The sequence below is a fragment of the Lampetra fluviatilis genome, chromosome 60 (assembly GCF_964198595.1).
Source record: "Lampetra fluviatilis chromosome 60, kcLamFluv1.1, whole genome shotgun sequence".
In the NCBI taxonomy this organism is placed as follows: domain Eukaryota; kingdom Metazoa; phylum Chordata; class Hyperoartia; order Petromyzontiformes; family Petromyzontidae; genus Lampetra; species Lampetra fluviatilis.
The window spans coordinates 8,157,588-8,175,545 of record NC_136334.1 but is presented as its reverse complement, the minus strand read 5'-3'; the positions used below and the strand labels follow the sequence as shown (position 1 = coordinate 8,175,545).

General features: G+C 48.1%; 1 protein-coding gene across 5 annotated transcripts in view; it reads left to right on the top strand.

Annotated features, from left to right (window-relative positions):
• Positions 1 to 17,958, top strand: part of LOC144951009 (gamma-aminobutyric acid receptor subunit alpha-2-like) — a 58,479-nt gene that overhangs the window by 22,896 nt on the left and 17,625 nt on the right. For all 5 annotated transcript variants that reach the window (XM_078881238.1, XM_078881240.1, XM_078881239.1 and 2 more), the window contains exons 4-5: positions 1,778 to 1,845; positions 7,346 to 7,566. In XM_078881238.1, the coding sequence (XP_078737364.1) occupies positions 1,778 to 1,845; positions 7,346 to 7,566 (289 nt within the window). The remainder of the gene's footprint in view (positions 1 to 1,777; positions 1,846 to 7,345; positions 7,567 to 17,958) is intronic.

Here is a 17,958-nt window from a genome sequence, read left to right as displayed (position 1 = left end):
ACGATGGCAGGAGAAGGGGGAGGGGCGATCGAGGAGATATCAGGGCAGAACGGGCAGGAAGAAGGAGCTGTTGGCAGTAACGGGATTGGGAGGGCTGGGGACAGCCGTGGATGGGAGAAAATGATTAAAAGACGAACCCCCTGCAACCTTGTGTCGGCTCTCCTTCACACTTGCAAACCAACGTGCTCTGCCAAGATGCGCATTGAAAGCGATTTGCCGCCACCAGAGAGACATCCCCTCTCCCCCCGTGGGCCTGTCCCACCCGTGCCGGACCAGAGGAAGGCGATTAGCGCAAAGGCAAGGCGAGTGTCAACAGTATGAAAAGCTCGTGTTGGGCACTCGTACCGATAGCTGGTACTCCGAGGTGTCGAGGGCTCGCTCCACCACCGCGGTGGCGCGCTTCAGCAGGACATCTGGTTGGACAGCGACCTGGGCGTCGTCGCGTGCGTCTTGCCGGGCGTTACAGGTTGGATACTTGAGCTTGTTTTCAGCATGCCTCCTTTCGTGGAGTGGATCTGCCTTCTGCCCTAATGAGCAGCGGGTGTACCTCTCCTCCAGTCAAGTCACCAGCTGGGAAACTATTGCGAGCTCGTTAAGAATAGCGAAGTGTCCAGGGACGGCGGCACAGGCTGTAAAACACAAGCGGTTTTATTTTTGTTACCAAGGTACAAAACCATTAGCGTCATTGTGGAGAATGTACGTAACACAATTGATCAGCTTTACAGTGTACGCTTTTGACACAAGCCATCACCCACACGGCCTCCTGGGAGTGCATCGTTTCAGCTGCATCGGTTCAACACAAGCAAGACTCCGGGCCGCGTTTCCACCTTCAATGTCTCATCAGCGAAGTCAGTTGGGGTCAGAGGTCGCAATCGGGTACCCGATACCCGTACCCTACCTGATACCCGGCTACCCGTACCCGGCCGGGTACGGGTACCCGTTTGCGACCCTGGTGCGGCCGGGTACGGGTAATGAATCAAACCCCGTTTGCGACCTCTGGTTGGGGTGCGTCTCGTAATCCACTGAATGTGGCGTCACGTGAAAGGGTTTGGCCAGAGTTGGTTTTGATTGCCGCAAAGATTGGCGAAATTCGACCCAGCAGCTACGTAGCAACGCGCTGCTCTCTGTAAGACTTGGCACACCACGTGTGATTTGGGGAGGAAAAAAATAACACGGCACACTACGTAGCACAAAATAAATCGGAAGCGTCATTGTGGAGACTACTGGAAGCACAATAACGTTGCTTGTGTTCCGTATGTTCCCTTGAGAGCAATGGGCTATTAACTGAACAATCACTAATTTGTGCAGCACCACTTCCTTTTGTGTTTCAGGCTATAGACATTTTCAAGCATCCACTTTGTGTGCGCGCGCTGCAATTTGCGGGGAATTCATTTCCACGAAGGCCTTCATCAGTCACCCAAAAATGTGCCGCCTCGCTAATTTGCTGATTAGACCATCATAGCCGGGTGATATTTCTTCAGAAAATCATCATCATCATCAACATCATCGTCCAGTTCCGTTGGCTTGATGGCGATGTCTGGCCGCAATCGTCACGGAGCGCAGTGGCGATGCAGAGTGCAGTGGTCAGCGTTTTGATTCCCCGTTAAAGCCGTTGAGCGTTAATGGAATTGCAAACACGGGCAGTGTAAAGTGGGGCTGGCTTTTACAAGAGCGTTTTGTTGTTGTTGATGCTACGGAACACCGTACGATGTGCACACTGAGCATAAAAGACCGAATGCTGTTGGAGATTGCTATTTTTTTTTATTCTTCTTCACAGAATCCATCACGGAGGTACAGACTGACATCTTCGTGACCAGCTTTGGCCCCGTGTCCGACACAGAAATGGTAAGTGATGTTCTGATTAACCGCCGACGAGAAACCAAACCCCCCGTGAGAGCTGTGACGAGGTTGAAGCGGCACTTCAAGAAGCCGTCCGCGTGGTGCAACCATCAGCACACCGCAGTTACCATACAGGGGTCACCCGGTAACATTCCATCTCCCGGTGAGACCGGTAAAATATCGGTGCAAGTTTCTGCATGCCTCCCCCCCCAGCCCACTACCGCTGCCCACCCATATACCATGGAAGAGTAGACCAAATACCCCTTAGAAGAGCCCTCCGTAGATCCCTTTTCAGTGGAAGCCCTTCTGCCACCAATGGTGTTTTAGCAAACAATTGCAGGGCTGCCCCTTTTCCTTTGCGACACCTTAGAGGCAGATTGTGCCGTGATGAAGATTACGTATGCAGTGCTAAGATGTGCGGTGTGTAGTGATGACATAGAGTGTTTATCAGGACATCAGTACCTGGTCCTGTTTAGTTTAACAGTGTGTGTGTGTGTATTATTGAAGCAGTGTGTGTGTGTGTGGATACTGCCTAGTGCGTAGTGGAGGTGCAGTGGTCAGCGCACTGCGCTACGAACCCCGAGACCCGAGTTTGATTTCCGGCCACAGCCAACATCAGCGGCATTTATCTGAACCCGTTCTGCGCCTTCCCTTCGGTCGACTCAACCTGGACTGAGTACCTGGTGCCGTGTGTACAAACATCAGCACGGGGAGACAAAGACGTCCGGGCATGGCGTAGCCCACACCATCCACTCGTGTGCAATGCCTTCCTTGAATGCTCGATTCATCCCCGGAGTTTGCGGGGGGGGGGGGGGTACGAGGGGGCAGTGCCCACCCCCCCAAACTGGACACCCTTATTCATTTATTTTCAGTAGTTTACAATTGAGATTAAAAAAAAAGTTGTATTAATTATATGCACCCGCGGCTCCTAATGTGACGGACAAAGCGAACTCCCCCCCACCCAATATAGAAGTCATACTCAACAACATATGGATTAATAGCGGCAGATTAAAGATGTCATGTTAGATGTCGTTTTCCACTCAATTGTCTCTTCAGAAGCAGAGTGGATCTCGTCCATGCCTCCTTGGTGAACACCGCAGCAGCGGAGTGTTCACGATGCGGTCGATGGTTCGGCATTCGTGTCCGCACTCGCAGGCTGCTGCATCTTTAAAGCGACATTTGTGCATCGGGTGGCCACAACGGCCATGCCGCCTGGTCCTGATTCGCTTGACGGTCGACCATTGTCGCAGTGGAAGGTTGAACCCGGGAGGTTCGACGGTAGGGTCCTGAACGAGACGTTTCTTTTTGACGTCGGCCGCAGTCCAGAATCTCGCTTCCATCTCCCGCTTTCATTTGTGGCGTGGAGTGAGGCTGTTTTGATCCAGAAGTGGAGGCATGCCACCACTCGCGAGAGCTCTAAGAGAGCCCCTCAGGAGGGTGTTTAGTCTGCTGCTCTACGCTGGCCAGATGTCTTGGAAGGTGGTGGGAGTGACCCAACACGGCGTGACCTGCCGATCGACTCGCTGGGCTTTACCCATTTTTATACTGGTGCGTGGACAGGGGCGGAGGGAATTAAGAATGCTGCACCATTGTATTTCAACTGCCGCACCAGGAGAAGGATTTGAACCGGTGACCTCACTCGAGTGTGCGTTTCTCATATTTGCTCTCCGTATTTCAGGCGTTTACCGATAACACAAACAAGATTTCGACAACGCGAGTTTATTTCTGCAGTCATCGGTGACGGGGCTGAGGTCATCAACTCACTGCACTTGAGAACCCAGTTGAAACTAAACTAAACTGTGAACTATTATTATTTTACCAGGTAAGGCCCACTGAGCTATATCGCTGTTTTTCGGAATTGACCTGGCCACAAATGATAGCTCAATGAAGTGGCTTATCATGTGGAAATGTATCGCAGCAAAAATAACAATGAATGCACATTGATTCTAAATGTGGAGGGAAAAACCGGAGGACCCGGAGAAAAATCCACGTGTCTACGGGAAGAGAGACACGCAAACTCCAAATCTACAGGCGTCAGGTCGGGATCAAATTTACGACCTCCTGTATACCAGGCGAGGTAGTTAACATCTCCGAGCCACTGCGGTGTCCACACGGGTGGCTAAAATGCTGATTCAGGCCCAAGGCTCTCGGTAGTCCTGGCCCAAGGTTTCTGACCTCAGAGCCACCCAGCCATCTCAAGGATTGATCTTAATCGATACACTATTACAACCCCTCTATCACCACATCATTCATTGTGGAAGTGCATCATCGCTTTGTACAAGAGGGCATTACAAATCCCAGTTCCTTCTCCTGTGTGGTCCATCACAAAGATTTTCAGAGTTAGGTTCAAATGCCCCAGGCTGGACACCCAAACCAATGAATGCTGTCAGGAGAAAAATGAAAGACATACGGTTCAATGAGCATCTCACAGAAAAAGTGGAAATAATGCACATCGAGAGAAAAATATATACGATTTGTTCATCATCGGCAGGGCAATTATTTCCCTTTTCTGACAGCCAGAGCAAGGGGAGACCATTGCTGCTCATCCGAGCAACATTTGTCTCGGGAATAGCTTGCCTCGAAAGGCCGTATTGTTTTACAGTGTAATCACTGGCTAACAAATGTGTAGTAACACCCCACACAGAAATCTTCAACAATAGGAGTCTACCACTATGAGACCTCCTTTGTCAGTGCCAAAATATAGTAATAGGTTTTTACCCTTTCAACTGGTACAAAAACTGACACCTTTATACAAGGCATCATGTTTGCAATAACCACAACACAAGCAGTCAAAATGCAAACAAAAAGAAACAACTCTGATAATGATAATGATATGCACTGTCCTTGAGTTTGATTGGTCCACACCCGAGACAGCTTTTCTTAGAGCCTAGTCTCCATTGGTGTTGGACCAGATGACCCCAAAAGGCGTACAACTCAAAAACAGTGCACTATCAGAGTATTGAGAGCTCGGGGTAAGCATTTACACTATGAGACATCTCCTTTACCAGTGCCAAAATATAGTGATAGGTTTTTACCCTTTCAACTGGTACAAAAACTGACACCTTTATACAATAGGAGTCTTTATTTCTTCCAGCACGAGACACACGCATCTTCAAGGATTCCCTTCACTCTAAGTGTGCCGAACCCTCTCGCTTCCCCTTCATACATCCCTTCAGCCCCTTTCCTGGACCTGCTTTCCCCCCATACAATCACCTTCCACTTTTTCTAAGAGATACCAACCGTCCTCCCTGTCAATCATCCTCCATTTCCCGCTCTTTCCATGTTGTATTTCTCCAATCCCTTCAATTCCCTGCATCTAACCACTCCCCTTTCAGGCCCCATTAAGTTACAATCAGAGGGCCTCGTTTTACCTCCTTGACTGTCCGTGTCATAATGCATATCGTGTCCATATCGTCGGCTGGGCATTTTGGTTTGTGATTGAATCACTACAGATGTACGTTACTAGGGTCACGCCACTGCCGCCACGCAGCGGTGCGTTAGGGCGCAGTCGCTCGCGTGGCTTGGGGCAGTTTCACGGCGACTCGGCCGGAGCGGAGGTATCGGATCTGGCAGGTCGCCCCCCCCTCCCCCCCCGTCATTACTTGCCGGCGTATTCACCGTGAAATACTATTCCACGTCCGGTTCCCAGTGGACTTGGAGGCTACGTCTGTGAGACGTAGCAGCAGCGGCGCTTTCGCGACAATGGCGCGAACGAATGTGAAATGCGATAAATTTCCATTATTATTCCGTGTCACGTTTGGACAATATAATGAGTTACATGACCGATCAGAGTTGATCATCTGCAGCCAGGGAATATATCGTGTCAGCACTCATATTCAACGTGATCGATTGATGCGTTGGTGCCCATATCCTGTTTACAGCCATAAGTGGTCAATGGCCAGGGTCAACGGCGGCGTGGTGTATTCCGCAAATATGCCCGACTGTGAGGGCGGGCACAAGCCGGCGTGAGTAGGTTAAACGTTGAGTTTTATAAGGGCACCAGTGGGTGACCAGCCCCTCCCCACCCAGCCCCACCCAGCTCCACCCTCCCCACCCTCCCCACCCTCCCCTCCCCACCCAGCCCCTCCCCACCCTCCCCACCCAGCCCCTCCCCTCCCTCTCCTCTCCACCCAGCCCGACCCCTCCAATTTTTGGATGCACGACGGACGGACGGACACAATAATTCCCTGTGGGCTGGTGGAACCAGGTGGTTCCTACCAGTAAAATCTATGCATAGGGCAATGGCTGTTAACTTCCCCACGAGTGGTACTAATTTTATCTCCCTGGGAGGAATGATGAGCTGAGTCAACCCCCAACCGGGATTTGAACTTGCAGCCTCCCGTTGACCCAAGCAAAATCTGCACCCGGTTCGCCCTTCTGGGTCTCATCAGCAGAGGCATGCTCATCAGCAGAGGCATGGCTTGCTCAATGCCGCTGGGTTACCAGATGTGACTGGTGAGAGAACGGCATGTAAACCATGAGGTCCTGTGCAACACAAGAAGCAATATTGTCCACATCCATTGCTATTGTGGAGGATGATGGGTAAACACACATATATACACAAAAATAAAAAATATATGTTATTATCCATAACGCTGCACAGCCATGCATACATACTTTGTTCACAACATTTCTTCTCCTGTTTACAACTCTGAACCAGTGGTGGAAATTCCACATTCCTTTGGCGGGGTCGATCCTATTTCAGCAGGGTCCTGCCAAGGTATCACAGTGGGGGGGGGGGGGGGGGTTCAGCAACGATTGCTCCAAATAATCCCCATTGAATAATTCGCAGGGAGTTATTCAAGTTGAGCAAATTTGTACGATGATGCCAGGGACGCAAATGGCCGATTCTGGCAAACGACTTTCACAGGGATCTTTCACGCATCGCCGCCAGGCGGACGGAGCGAACTTTAATGTTCAAACGCGCACGCCAAGAACCAGGGTGCCACCTTGAGTTGAACCGCGAGCGTCGCATCTAACAAATGATAACAATTCACATTTGTAAAACGGGTTTCATCCAAGGATCCCAATGCGCCGTGTATGGAAAGCGGGGAAATAAGACAGAGCCAGCAGTAAAACGACCACAACTGGGGGGAAAGGCCATTTTTAAAGAGGTGAGTGTTCAGAGCAGATTTAAATGTCTCTAAAGAGTCTGTCTTATTATCAGAGGCAATGCGCTCCATAGCCTTGGAGCTGCACTGGCAAAAAGCCCCATGACCCCCAGGAACGGAGCCTTGACACTCGGAATACTAAAAAGGAAATGGAGCTCATTGGTGGTGTTTATAAGCGGATCAGTTCCTGCGAGTCATAAGGGGCTACCCCATTGTGGCTGCCTTGTAGGTCAATATCAGCACCTTATAACCAATTCGATATTTGATTTGGTAGCCAATGCAAGGACAAGAGAACGAACGTGATGTGCTAACGAAATGGTGTTCGCGTAAACATTCTAGCAGCATCATCATCTCTCTCTGTGCTCCCTCACCCCCTTATCTCTGCCTGCACACAGGAATACACCATTGACATGTTCTTCAGGCAGAGCTGGAAGGACGAGCGGCTCAAGTATGAGGGTGCCATGCAGACGCTGCCGCTCAACAACATGATGGCCAGCAAGATCTGGACTCCGGATACCTTCTTCCACAACGGCAAGAAGTCGGTGGCTCACAACATGACCACTCCCAACAAGCTCCTCCGCATCGCAATGGACGGGACCCTGCTCTACACCATGAGGTGAGGGGGTTCAACGACGACGATCGCTCGTCGTCGTCGTCGTCGTGGTGACTATGCGCGTGGCCTGTAAGTACAACTACTTTTACACCATTGGAACCTCATTTGCCAGTAAAAAAATATGATAATTGGTTTTTTACCCTTCTATCTGGCAAACAAAACTGACACCTTTTTTTACAAGGTGTCATGTTTGCATAGTTTTGTTGCCAGATAAAAGGGTAAAAAACCATTGATCATATTTTCTTACTGGCAAATGAGGTTCCAATGGTGTAAATGCTTACCCCGAGCTCTCATACTCTGATGGTGCATTGCCTTTGAGTTGTGCACCTTTTGGCATCATCTGGTCCAACCCATGTGAGACTAGGCTCTAAGGAAAGCTGTCTCGGGTGTGGACCAATCAACTTCAAGGACAGTGCATATATTATCAGAGTTATGTTTTTTGTTTGCATTATAGCTACAGGTATTGTGGTCTATGCAAACATGACTCCTTGTAAAAAAGGTGTCAGTTTTGTTGCCAGATAGAAGGGTAAAACAACAATTATCATACAACTACTTTGTTTCATCAAACCCCTGTGTGTTTATTAACGCAATTTTTTTAACGAATGAGCACCAAAGGGGTGTAAGGCTGCAGTAAAAGTTAAGAACCATTGCTCTAAACGCACGTCGATTCTAAATGTGGAGGGAAAATCCACACAACCACGGGGAGAACATGCAAACTCAAATATAGAGGCGTCGGGGTCAGGATCGAACCCACGATCTCCTGAATACCATGTGGAACTTCTTTCGCACCGTCCGTAGCCAACCGTGCTACATATCGCAAACAAAACTTGTTCTAGAGAAATTAGTTCGTCAATCTTCATTATTTGAAAGTGCGTAGCTCCAATGTTTTCCTTATATCGGAAGGAAGAGCGTTCCAGACGGCCGCAGAAGCCCATCTGAAGGCGCTTGACGCAGTGACTGACTTTGTTCGATGTCCAGCAGCCAAAATCCGCTGCGAGGATGAGCGGAGTTTGCCTGGTGATGGTGGTCTATGCTCCCTGACGACATCAGCGACGTGTTGTGGTGGTTTGTGGTGAGCAGAGTGTGTGTGTAATGAGTGCATGGGTTTCCTCCGGGTTCTCCGATTTCCTTCCTTCCAAAATTAAAATAAACATATTTGGCCCATTAACACCCCGTGACCTGCACATTACCTAACTGGGATTACACACAGCAGCGACGGCTCGCCGCTACTGCGACAACTTGGCAGGACCCTCCACTATCTTCTTGGTTCTTTGGGTAAAGTCACGTAGAAGGGAAGTAATAAATAATAAAAATAAAACATAATAAAATAAAATATTATTTTATAAAATATTATTTATATAAAATATTATATTTTATTATGTTTTATTTTTATTATTTTATTACTTCCCTTCTACGTGACTTTACCGAACGAACCAAGAAGATGAATCCCTGCAGTCACGAAAGCTTTAAATCGAGACCCTCCACTAGTCTTGAGACTCAGTGAGGCTTTCCCGGGTAAACAAGCGTGTAAAGCATATTATGTCGGGTGGTGGAGGGTCTTACGACACAGGTTTGACAAAATCATCATGTAGTCTAACCCAACATTATTTATAAATAATTTTTTATTTTACCAGGTAAGGCCCACAGAGCTATATCGCTATTTTTCCGAAGTGACTTGGCCACAAATGAAAGCTCAACGAAGTGGCTTGTCACGTGGAATTATATTGTAGGCAAATACTTTAAACGCAAGTTTCTAAATGTGCAGGGAAAAACCGAAGGACCTGGAGAAAAAACCACGCGACCACGGGGAGAGACACGCAAACTCCACGTATACAGCTGGCATCGTCAGGGTTGGGATCGAACCCACGGCCTCCTGTATACCAGGCGAGGTGGTGAACATCTCCTAGCCACTGTGGTGCCCCCACGGTGTTGATACAGTCAGACACAATTATGATCATGTCTGATTGTGTTGGTGCAGACGGGGCCTGCTGATTTTGGCCTTTTCGTGTCTCTGGCTCACACGGTGTTTGCCGCTGGGATTGAAGTTACTTTTGCGCATTTTATCTTCACACTAAGAAGTAAAAAAAAAAATCCCTCTATTTTTTGTCAGTTTTATTTTGTCCACCCACCCGCTCACTAAAGCTATTTCAGTCTTTCACAAAATCAATTCCCAAAAGGCATTGTCAATATTGAACCACTTAGAGACACTATTATATATTTTTTTGTACTTTGGCACACTCACAAAATGCGATTGTGATGAAATGTTTAAATGTTGTTGACTGAACGTCGGTTGTCTGTAATGCGAAGTGGTCTACTTATGCTGTTTTGTATGACCGGCAGTCTGTCAGCAACGTTAGTATCTCCGTGTCGAGGTTAGCGAGTCGGTGAGCTAGTGGATGGCTTCAGGAGTAGCCCATCGAATATCTGAAATGCTTCCGATGATTGATTGAATTGGGCTGTGGCATTACCGTGTGATCCACGGTGTGTGGTAGAGTTGCATTGTGATTTGTGGGACTAAAATCGAGAGATACATTGACTTACATTAAGACTTCTTAGTTTATACTGGTAGGAACCACCTGGTTCCACCAGCCCACAGGGGATTATTGTGTCCGTCCGTCCGTCGTGCATCCAAAAATGGGAGGGGTGGGGCTGGGTGGAGAGGGGAGGGTGGGGAGGGGCTGGGTGGGGAGGGTGGGGAGGGGCTGGGTAGGGAGGGGAGGGTGGGGAGAGGCTGGGTGGGGAGGGTGGGCTGGGTGGGGGGTGGGAGGGGTGGGGCTGGGTGGGGAGGGGCTGGTCACCCCGTGGTGCCCTTATAAAACTCAACGTTTAACCTACTCAGGCCGGCTTATGCCCGCCCTCACAGTCGGCCATATTTGCGGAATACACCACGCCGACGTTGACCCTGGCCATTGACCGAGCAACCCAACGTTCCTACCAGCTCCCTCCGCAGGAATGTGTTTTAGAGATCCGTAGACTTACGTAGGCGCGTAGAGATGCATACAACTTTAAGACAGAGATCACCACTACATCTACACCGCTTTCATGTAACATGAAAGCGGTGTGGATGTAATGAGGAAGAAGAGGGTATTGTGATGGGTGGGACGAGTGGTGTGCAGGTTGGAGGAGGAGGATTGGGGCCAGCTACTTGGAGGTTGGGAATATAAGTATGAGGTAGTGATGGGTGGGACGTGCGGGCGTGATGGAGTAGGGGGCAGGTGTAAATAACAATGTCCTTTATTCATCTTGAATTTGAAGACGTTTATGCTGGAAGGTCCTAAATTGAGACGTTTGGCCAATTCCGTTAACGTTTGGTGGGCTTCACGTGGGAAGAAATTGATTACACGGAGACAGCTCGCCACACACGCGAAGGAATAAGACGTAACTAACATCAATCACGATTTATTTTCCATTACGAATTTGCCGTTTTTGATCAAATGCATGTTTCTGCCTCGGCACTTCCTCCTCTGCACAAAACAAAGGGCAGCGCGTGTTTGTTTTTTTGCCGGCATTTCCATCTGCGTGAAATTACCGCGAACATTTTTACCACAACAACACCGTATTAGTGAACCTGCTGAAGGTCTTGCTTTCCAGACATAACGTGCACTGATGTGCATTCTTCGCTAAAGGCCATAGATTTGATACGATTGGACGTGCGCGTGTGTCTGTGTTTATGCCAAATTATTATTGCGTTGCGTTTCATGCTGATGTTTAAAATCGTGTTAGTCGCATCGCCCTTGATGTGTTAATATGAATGATTGAAACATCTATGGGTGTGTGTTTTTTTTAGCAAACACAATTGCTGAGCACAGTAGGCCCGAAGGCCACGGACGCAAATTGGCACCGCAACAAAGAGCACTGTCCAAGTTGTTTCAGGAGAAGTATAATAACGTGTTCCTTGAATTGAGCGACGTTATCATCGGCAGGGTCGGATTCAGGTTCCTGTAGGCCCCAGGCATTTCTCCTTCGTAGGTCTTCAGTGAAAACCTTCTGCTGCCCGAGACCGCCACTGTCACTTGGCTTCGTCCAGCCGCTAGACAGATGCTGTGACTGCCGACACGTTCACCGATTAGCCTGAGCCCTCATTCGATGAGAGTGTGCTGTGTGCCGCAGATAAGCAGATTTTATTTAAAGCACTGTGCCCGTCCTTGCTATGCAATTAAGTTCATTCGGGAAGATATCTTGGTTGCAATTTATTTATCATGCAAACAAAAGAACATCGCCAAATTATTTTTTTCGTTGGCCCTTTGTACCATGCGGCCCTGATTATACGAGCTCTGTGAAAAGACAACATGGGAGGAAATTCGAAACGAGAAGTGGCCGAACACCGGCTATCACTACCCCAACCCCTCTCACTACGCCTACCCCATCACTACGCCTACCCAAACTCCTATCACCACCCCTATCACTATTCCAATCCCTATCACTACCCCTATCACTACCCCAACCCCTATCACTACCCCAACCCTTCTTACTACGCCTACCCCAACCCCTATCACCACCCCTATCACTACCCCAACCCCTATCACTACTCCAACCCCTGTCACTACCCCAACTCCTATCACTACCCAACCCCTATCACTACCCCTATCACTATTCCAACCCCTATCACTACCCCTATCACTACCCCAACCCCTATCACTACTCCAACCCCTGTCATTACCCCAACTCCTATCACTACCCAACCTCTATCACTACCCCTATCACTACTCCAACCCCTATCACTACCCCTATCATCACCCAAACCCCGGTCACTACCTCTATCACCATCCCAACCGAAAAAAATGTCAGGAGCCGGCAGTGCACGTGAATACGATACGATGGTCTGAAATAAATAAATAGCGTCTCGAAACAGCAGTCCGCAACGAGCCACACGCGGTTCCAGAGCCGCAGATTGCTGATCCCTGCCCATGGTAAACTGGACTTCCATGGTAAACTGGACTCCCATGGTAAACTGGACTTCCATGGTAAACTGGATTTCCATGGTAAACTGGACTTCCATGGTAAACTGGACTTCCATGGTAAAGTGGACTCCCATGGTAAACTGGACTCCCACAGTAAATTGGAATCCCACGGTCAACTGGACTCCCACGGTGAACTGGACTCCCATGGTAAACTAGATTTCCACGGTAAGCTGGACGAATTTCATGGTAAACTGGACTCCCACAGTAAACTGCACTCCCATGGTAAACTGGACGAGTTTCATGGTAGACTGAGCGACTTCCAGGAGGTCGGCAACTAAAATAACAAGAAGAGACATTTTTTGTTTCGAATTTCGAGAGCCGCCACTGCAGTCCCATAAAGAGGCGCCGCGTGCCGATCTCGAGCCGCGGGTTTGGAGACGGACCAAGCCTCTGCCCGCGGCAAGCGGTGTGCCGACGTGAGTCCCGTGGGCAGTGACCCGGCGCATGCCGATTTCATTGCGGTCTGCCAAAAAAAAGAATGTTCAGCTGAAGAAGCGCACCCACGCGCAGCGACATGGCCGTTTAATTTTGTTGCGTGTTTCCTGGAAACATAGAAGCAGCATGCCTGCCAGACGACTTTTCTCACGTAATGCGTTATTCGTACTTTGCCTGTTGCTGTTGCAATTAAGTGCTTAATTTGATATCCGAACGAAAAAATTGCCTTAATGATGCTTCTGTCTAATGTGGCACGCACGCATGGGAATCTAATCTTCTCGCAATTATCTACTCTTGCATGCCAAACACAGTGTGCGTCACCAATTTTAACGAGTCCCGCAAAAAATTATTTGACGAATTAAAATAAATGTTCTGAAGGTACGATTTAGGAGTGTGGTTATTGGGGCATAAAATGTCTCCGGAATGAGTGACGGCCAAAGGTCCGGAAAAATTAACGAGTGAGTTGCTGTCTAAGGGAATGAAACCGCGTCCGAGAGGTCGTTCGCAGGGGAGATGGAGCGATGGAATTGGTGGTGTGTAGCAGGTGCGGGGTGGATTGTCACATCGCGGGTTCGTGAGAGGTGGGGAGGCCTCTGTCACTTTTGATAAGATACGGAAAGCATTCGAGACTCCGTCCAGGGACGCCACGGTGGCCGCGAGAATAGGTTTTCCCCTTTTATCTGGTAACAAAACAGCTGTGTTAAGATGCTAAAACACCAAACTGAAACCTTTGTACAAGGAATCATGTCTACATTAACCACAATACTTGTGGTCAGAATGAAAACAAAAAACATATTCTGATAATATATGCATTCACCATTGGAACCTCCTTTGCCAGTAGCAAAATATGATAATTGGTTTTTTCCCCTTTTATCTGGCAACAAAAGGCATCCCTTTTGGCGTCATCTGGTCCAACACCATGTGAGACTGGGCTCTAAGAAAAGCTGTCTCGGGTGTGGACAAATAAATTTCAAGGACAGTGCTTACATTATCAGAGTTGTGTGTTTTTGTTTGCATTCCGACCGCAGGTATTGTGGTCAATGCAAACATGACTCCTTGTAAAAAAGGTGTCAGTTTTGTTGCCAGATAAAAGGGTAAAAAACAATTATAATAAATACATTGTCCTTGAAATTGATTGGTCCACACCAGAGTATGTTTTTGTTTGCATTCTGACCACAAGTATTGTGGATAATGCAGACATGATTCCTTGTAAAAAGTTTCAGTTTGGTGTTTTAACATCTTAACACGTGTTTTGTTGCCAGAAAAAAGTGGAAAACCTATTCTCATATTTTAGTACTCTTTGTATTTTACCAGGTAAGGCCCGCTGAGTTGTGTAGCTGTTTTTCAGAAGCGACCTGGCCACAAATGATAGCTCAACCAAGTGGCTTATTACGTGGACATTTATAGCAGCAGGCAAATACTCTAAACATGAGTTTCTAAATGCGGAGGGAAAAACCGGAGGACCCGGAGAAAAATCCACGCGACCACGGAGAGAGAGAGACACGCATCATCTTATGTACATCTTCATGGTTCTTTCGGTAAAGTCACGTATAAGGGAAATAATAAATAATAAAAATAAAACATTATAAAATACAATTCTCACAACGTTTCGGCCACAACGCAAGCAGCCGTCCTCAAGAACAGACTTGTTCTTGCGTTGTGGCCGAAACGTCGTGAGAATTGTATTTTATTATGTTTTATTTTTATTATTTTATTATTTCCCTTCTACGTGACTTTACCGAAAGAACCAAGAAGATGAATCCCTGCAGTCACGAAAGCTTTAAATCGAAATCGTATGTACAATTTCATATTTGCTGCAAAGTGCCTTGGAATCAGACGCTATATAAATCCACATACGTTAAGATAAAATCATCATCAACTATGGTCAATCTACTGCTTGATGAAGACCTCCCCATGCATCTCCTCTGTCGCCTATTCTGTCGAATCTCACTCAATCTAAATTAGATTTTAAGAGCTGAAGAAAGATTAAAAAAAAATCCAATTACACTTTTTTAAAACCTGAAAACACTCGCGGCATTTTTTGCTGTTTTGATTCTGAACATATCTCTCACCCCTAAAATAAAAGTGGAGGAGAAATGGGACGATGGAATCATTATTCGAAAAAAGCCGTTCACAGTTTAGAGCGTCAGGAGGGGGAACTCCGTTCTCCCGTCACGCGATGGCATTCGCTTTTAAATTGCGTTGACGCAGAAATACGCGGGCTGATAATTTCCGCACGTGATAATCCCGCGGAATTGAATTACGTTTGATACACCTGCTTTCTCAGTAGCCGTAATGCCGCTAATTGATCATGCGGAAACTCCCATGTCGTGCTGTTACTTTTTCCTTACGACTCAAATTGCTTTTATAGATTGTTCCATCTAATTGGATTGTGAACGAAGACAAACATATATATTCCCGTCAATTAATTGGTCCCCCAGGGTCGACCTGGGTGCCACGGTGGCTATGAGATGTTGACTACCTCGCCTGGTCTACAGGAGGCCGTGGGTTCGATCCCGACCCTGACGCCTGCTGCTGTATTTGGAGTCTGCGTGTCTCTCTCTCTCCGTGGTGAGATGTTAGCTACCTCGCCTGGTCTACAGGAGGCCGTGGGTTCGATCCCGACCCTGACGCCTGCTGCTGTTTTTGGAGTCTGCGTGTCTCTCTCTCTCCGTGGTGAGATGTTAACTCCCTCGCCTGGTCTACAGGAGGTCGTGGGTTCGATCCCGACCCTGACGCCTGCTGCTGTATTTGCAGTCTGCGTGTCTCTTTCTCTCCGTGGTGAGATGTTAGCTACCTCGCCTGGTCTACAGGAGGCCGTGGGTTCGATCCCGACCCTGTCAATGATTCCGATGCTGAGGTTCCTGCGAAGTGCTGCAGATGGGTTGGTGGGGGTGGATGCTTCCTACCGCTCAAGTTACAGGTTGTCCCCGACTTACGATGGAGATGCGTTACGACGACCCCATCGTAAGTCGAAAATAACGTAAGTCGAAGATGGCCTATAGCCTACCCAGGAGTCTTAAAGAATGGTGATAATTTAGCAAAACAGAGCATTTACAGTACCGTACTGTATAGGCCATATACTGTATTTACTAATTACAATACATGTTTTTTTCACTAAAATTGGGCTTTAAAACACAAAAAACACAGAAAAAACTGTTACGTCAAATCTATGGGCATCATGGTCCACATTTGAAAGATTACTACATTGGGAAACACAGCAACATCGGAACCTCCTGGCAGACTAATGCAGACTCTGTGTGGGTAAAGCAGCACCTGACTTCGCGATAGCCTTGCGTTATAAAACATTGATGAATGCCGAAGATCTTAAATGATGTATTTCTATTTAATACAAAATGCATTGGACTTACATTCATAACAGCCCGGCACTTCCAAGCAAAAATGTATTCAGGTTGTGTGCGCATATTACATTTTATATCACATCCATTTGGAATTCAAAAGAGAGCCACACATCTCACTGAGATTTGGAGAGGCTATATGGGCAATATTCTTTCCCTACATCACATAGACAGTCATAAAGCCAGACGATATTGTCGGTACAGCACAACGGAGCTGACATTATTAAAAGCGCAGGCACACGCTGACGTCGGTTAATTTCCCCTGGATTATGTGCTTCACCATTAAATCCAGCCCTGACCACGACTCCTAACTCGAACTAACCCTCTGAGGCGATCGCCTTCGAAAGGGGTTATTGTTGTTAAAAAATACATTACAAGCCGTTGAACACCCCTACGCATACATCACGCTGGTCTGGGCGTCAGCGGCTCTGCGTTGCCACGTGAACCACGTGAACCACGTGAACCACGTGAACCACGTGAACCACGTGAACCACGTGAACCACGTGAACCACGTGAACCACGTGAACCACGTGAACCACGTGAACCACGTGAACCACGTGAACCACGTGAACCCCACCGCGGCGCCCCTACCTATAAAACACGCGGTCTGCCTCACAGCCAATCCCCCGCACAGGAAAACATCTGTACATGGAAGACTTTGAAGCAAAAAGCAATAGCTTCAAGCACACTAAAACTTTCTATTTGGTTTTTAATGAATGACCCAACCGGTAATGAATATCCATTGCAATTTATATTAATATATTAACCCCCACCCCCCACCGCTGGTCACCTCGCACCTTATTGGCTCACGAGTGATGACGTCACATTTATCCTCGTCTATTTAAGACCGAATCAGGAGGAGGATTTCTCCACAACTTCGGCTGTCGCCCGACGAGGCTGACCGGTTGTTGTAGTTACCGGCGAAACGTCTCGGCTACTCGAATTGTAAAAGTTGTCGTGGGTTTACTGCCCAACGCACAACCGGCGTGCTGAACGAGGAACGAATTGGGCACGTTCTAATTTCGATTTAAAGCTTTCGTGACTGCAGGGATTCATCTTCTTGGTTCTTTCGGTAAAGTCACGTAGAAGGGAAGTAATAAAATAATACAAATAAAACATAATAAAATAATTCTCACGACGTTTCGGCCACAACGCAAGCAGCCGTCCTCAGGTGGAGAACAGGTCTGTCGAGAAGACAGCTGACGACTGCGCCGGGGCGGCAGGATCTGACTGAAGGGGAAGGGAACGATCGATGGAGAGGCACGGAGGCATCGACATCGTTGCCCCGTGTTGATCGACCTCCGGGTCTTGATCAATACGCATTATTACGTCTACACGGTGAACCCACGCAACCGCACGGCTTCCTCGGCGGCGAGGTTTTCGTGGGACACCCTTCCACAAAATGGCGTCCACTCGGTGGTTGATGTCAATGTAGAAGTCCCGACGTGAAACGCATTTGTCCTGCAGCCCATGTTCACTGACACGCGCGAGACTAAGATCCCCCGTGTAGCCTTAGCAGACTGTTGGGGCCAGTGCTGTTAGCGAGTAGCACCTGTGAAGGCCAGAACGGCACACGAGGGGGTGGGTTTCCAGCACCATGCCCGGCGGCCTTTGTCTCCGCAGTGGTGATGTCTACCCAC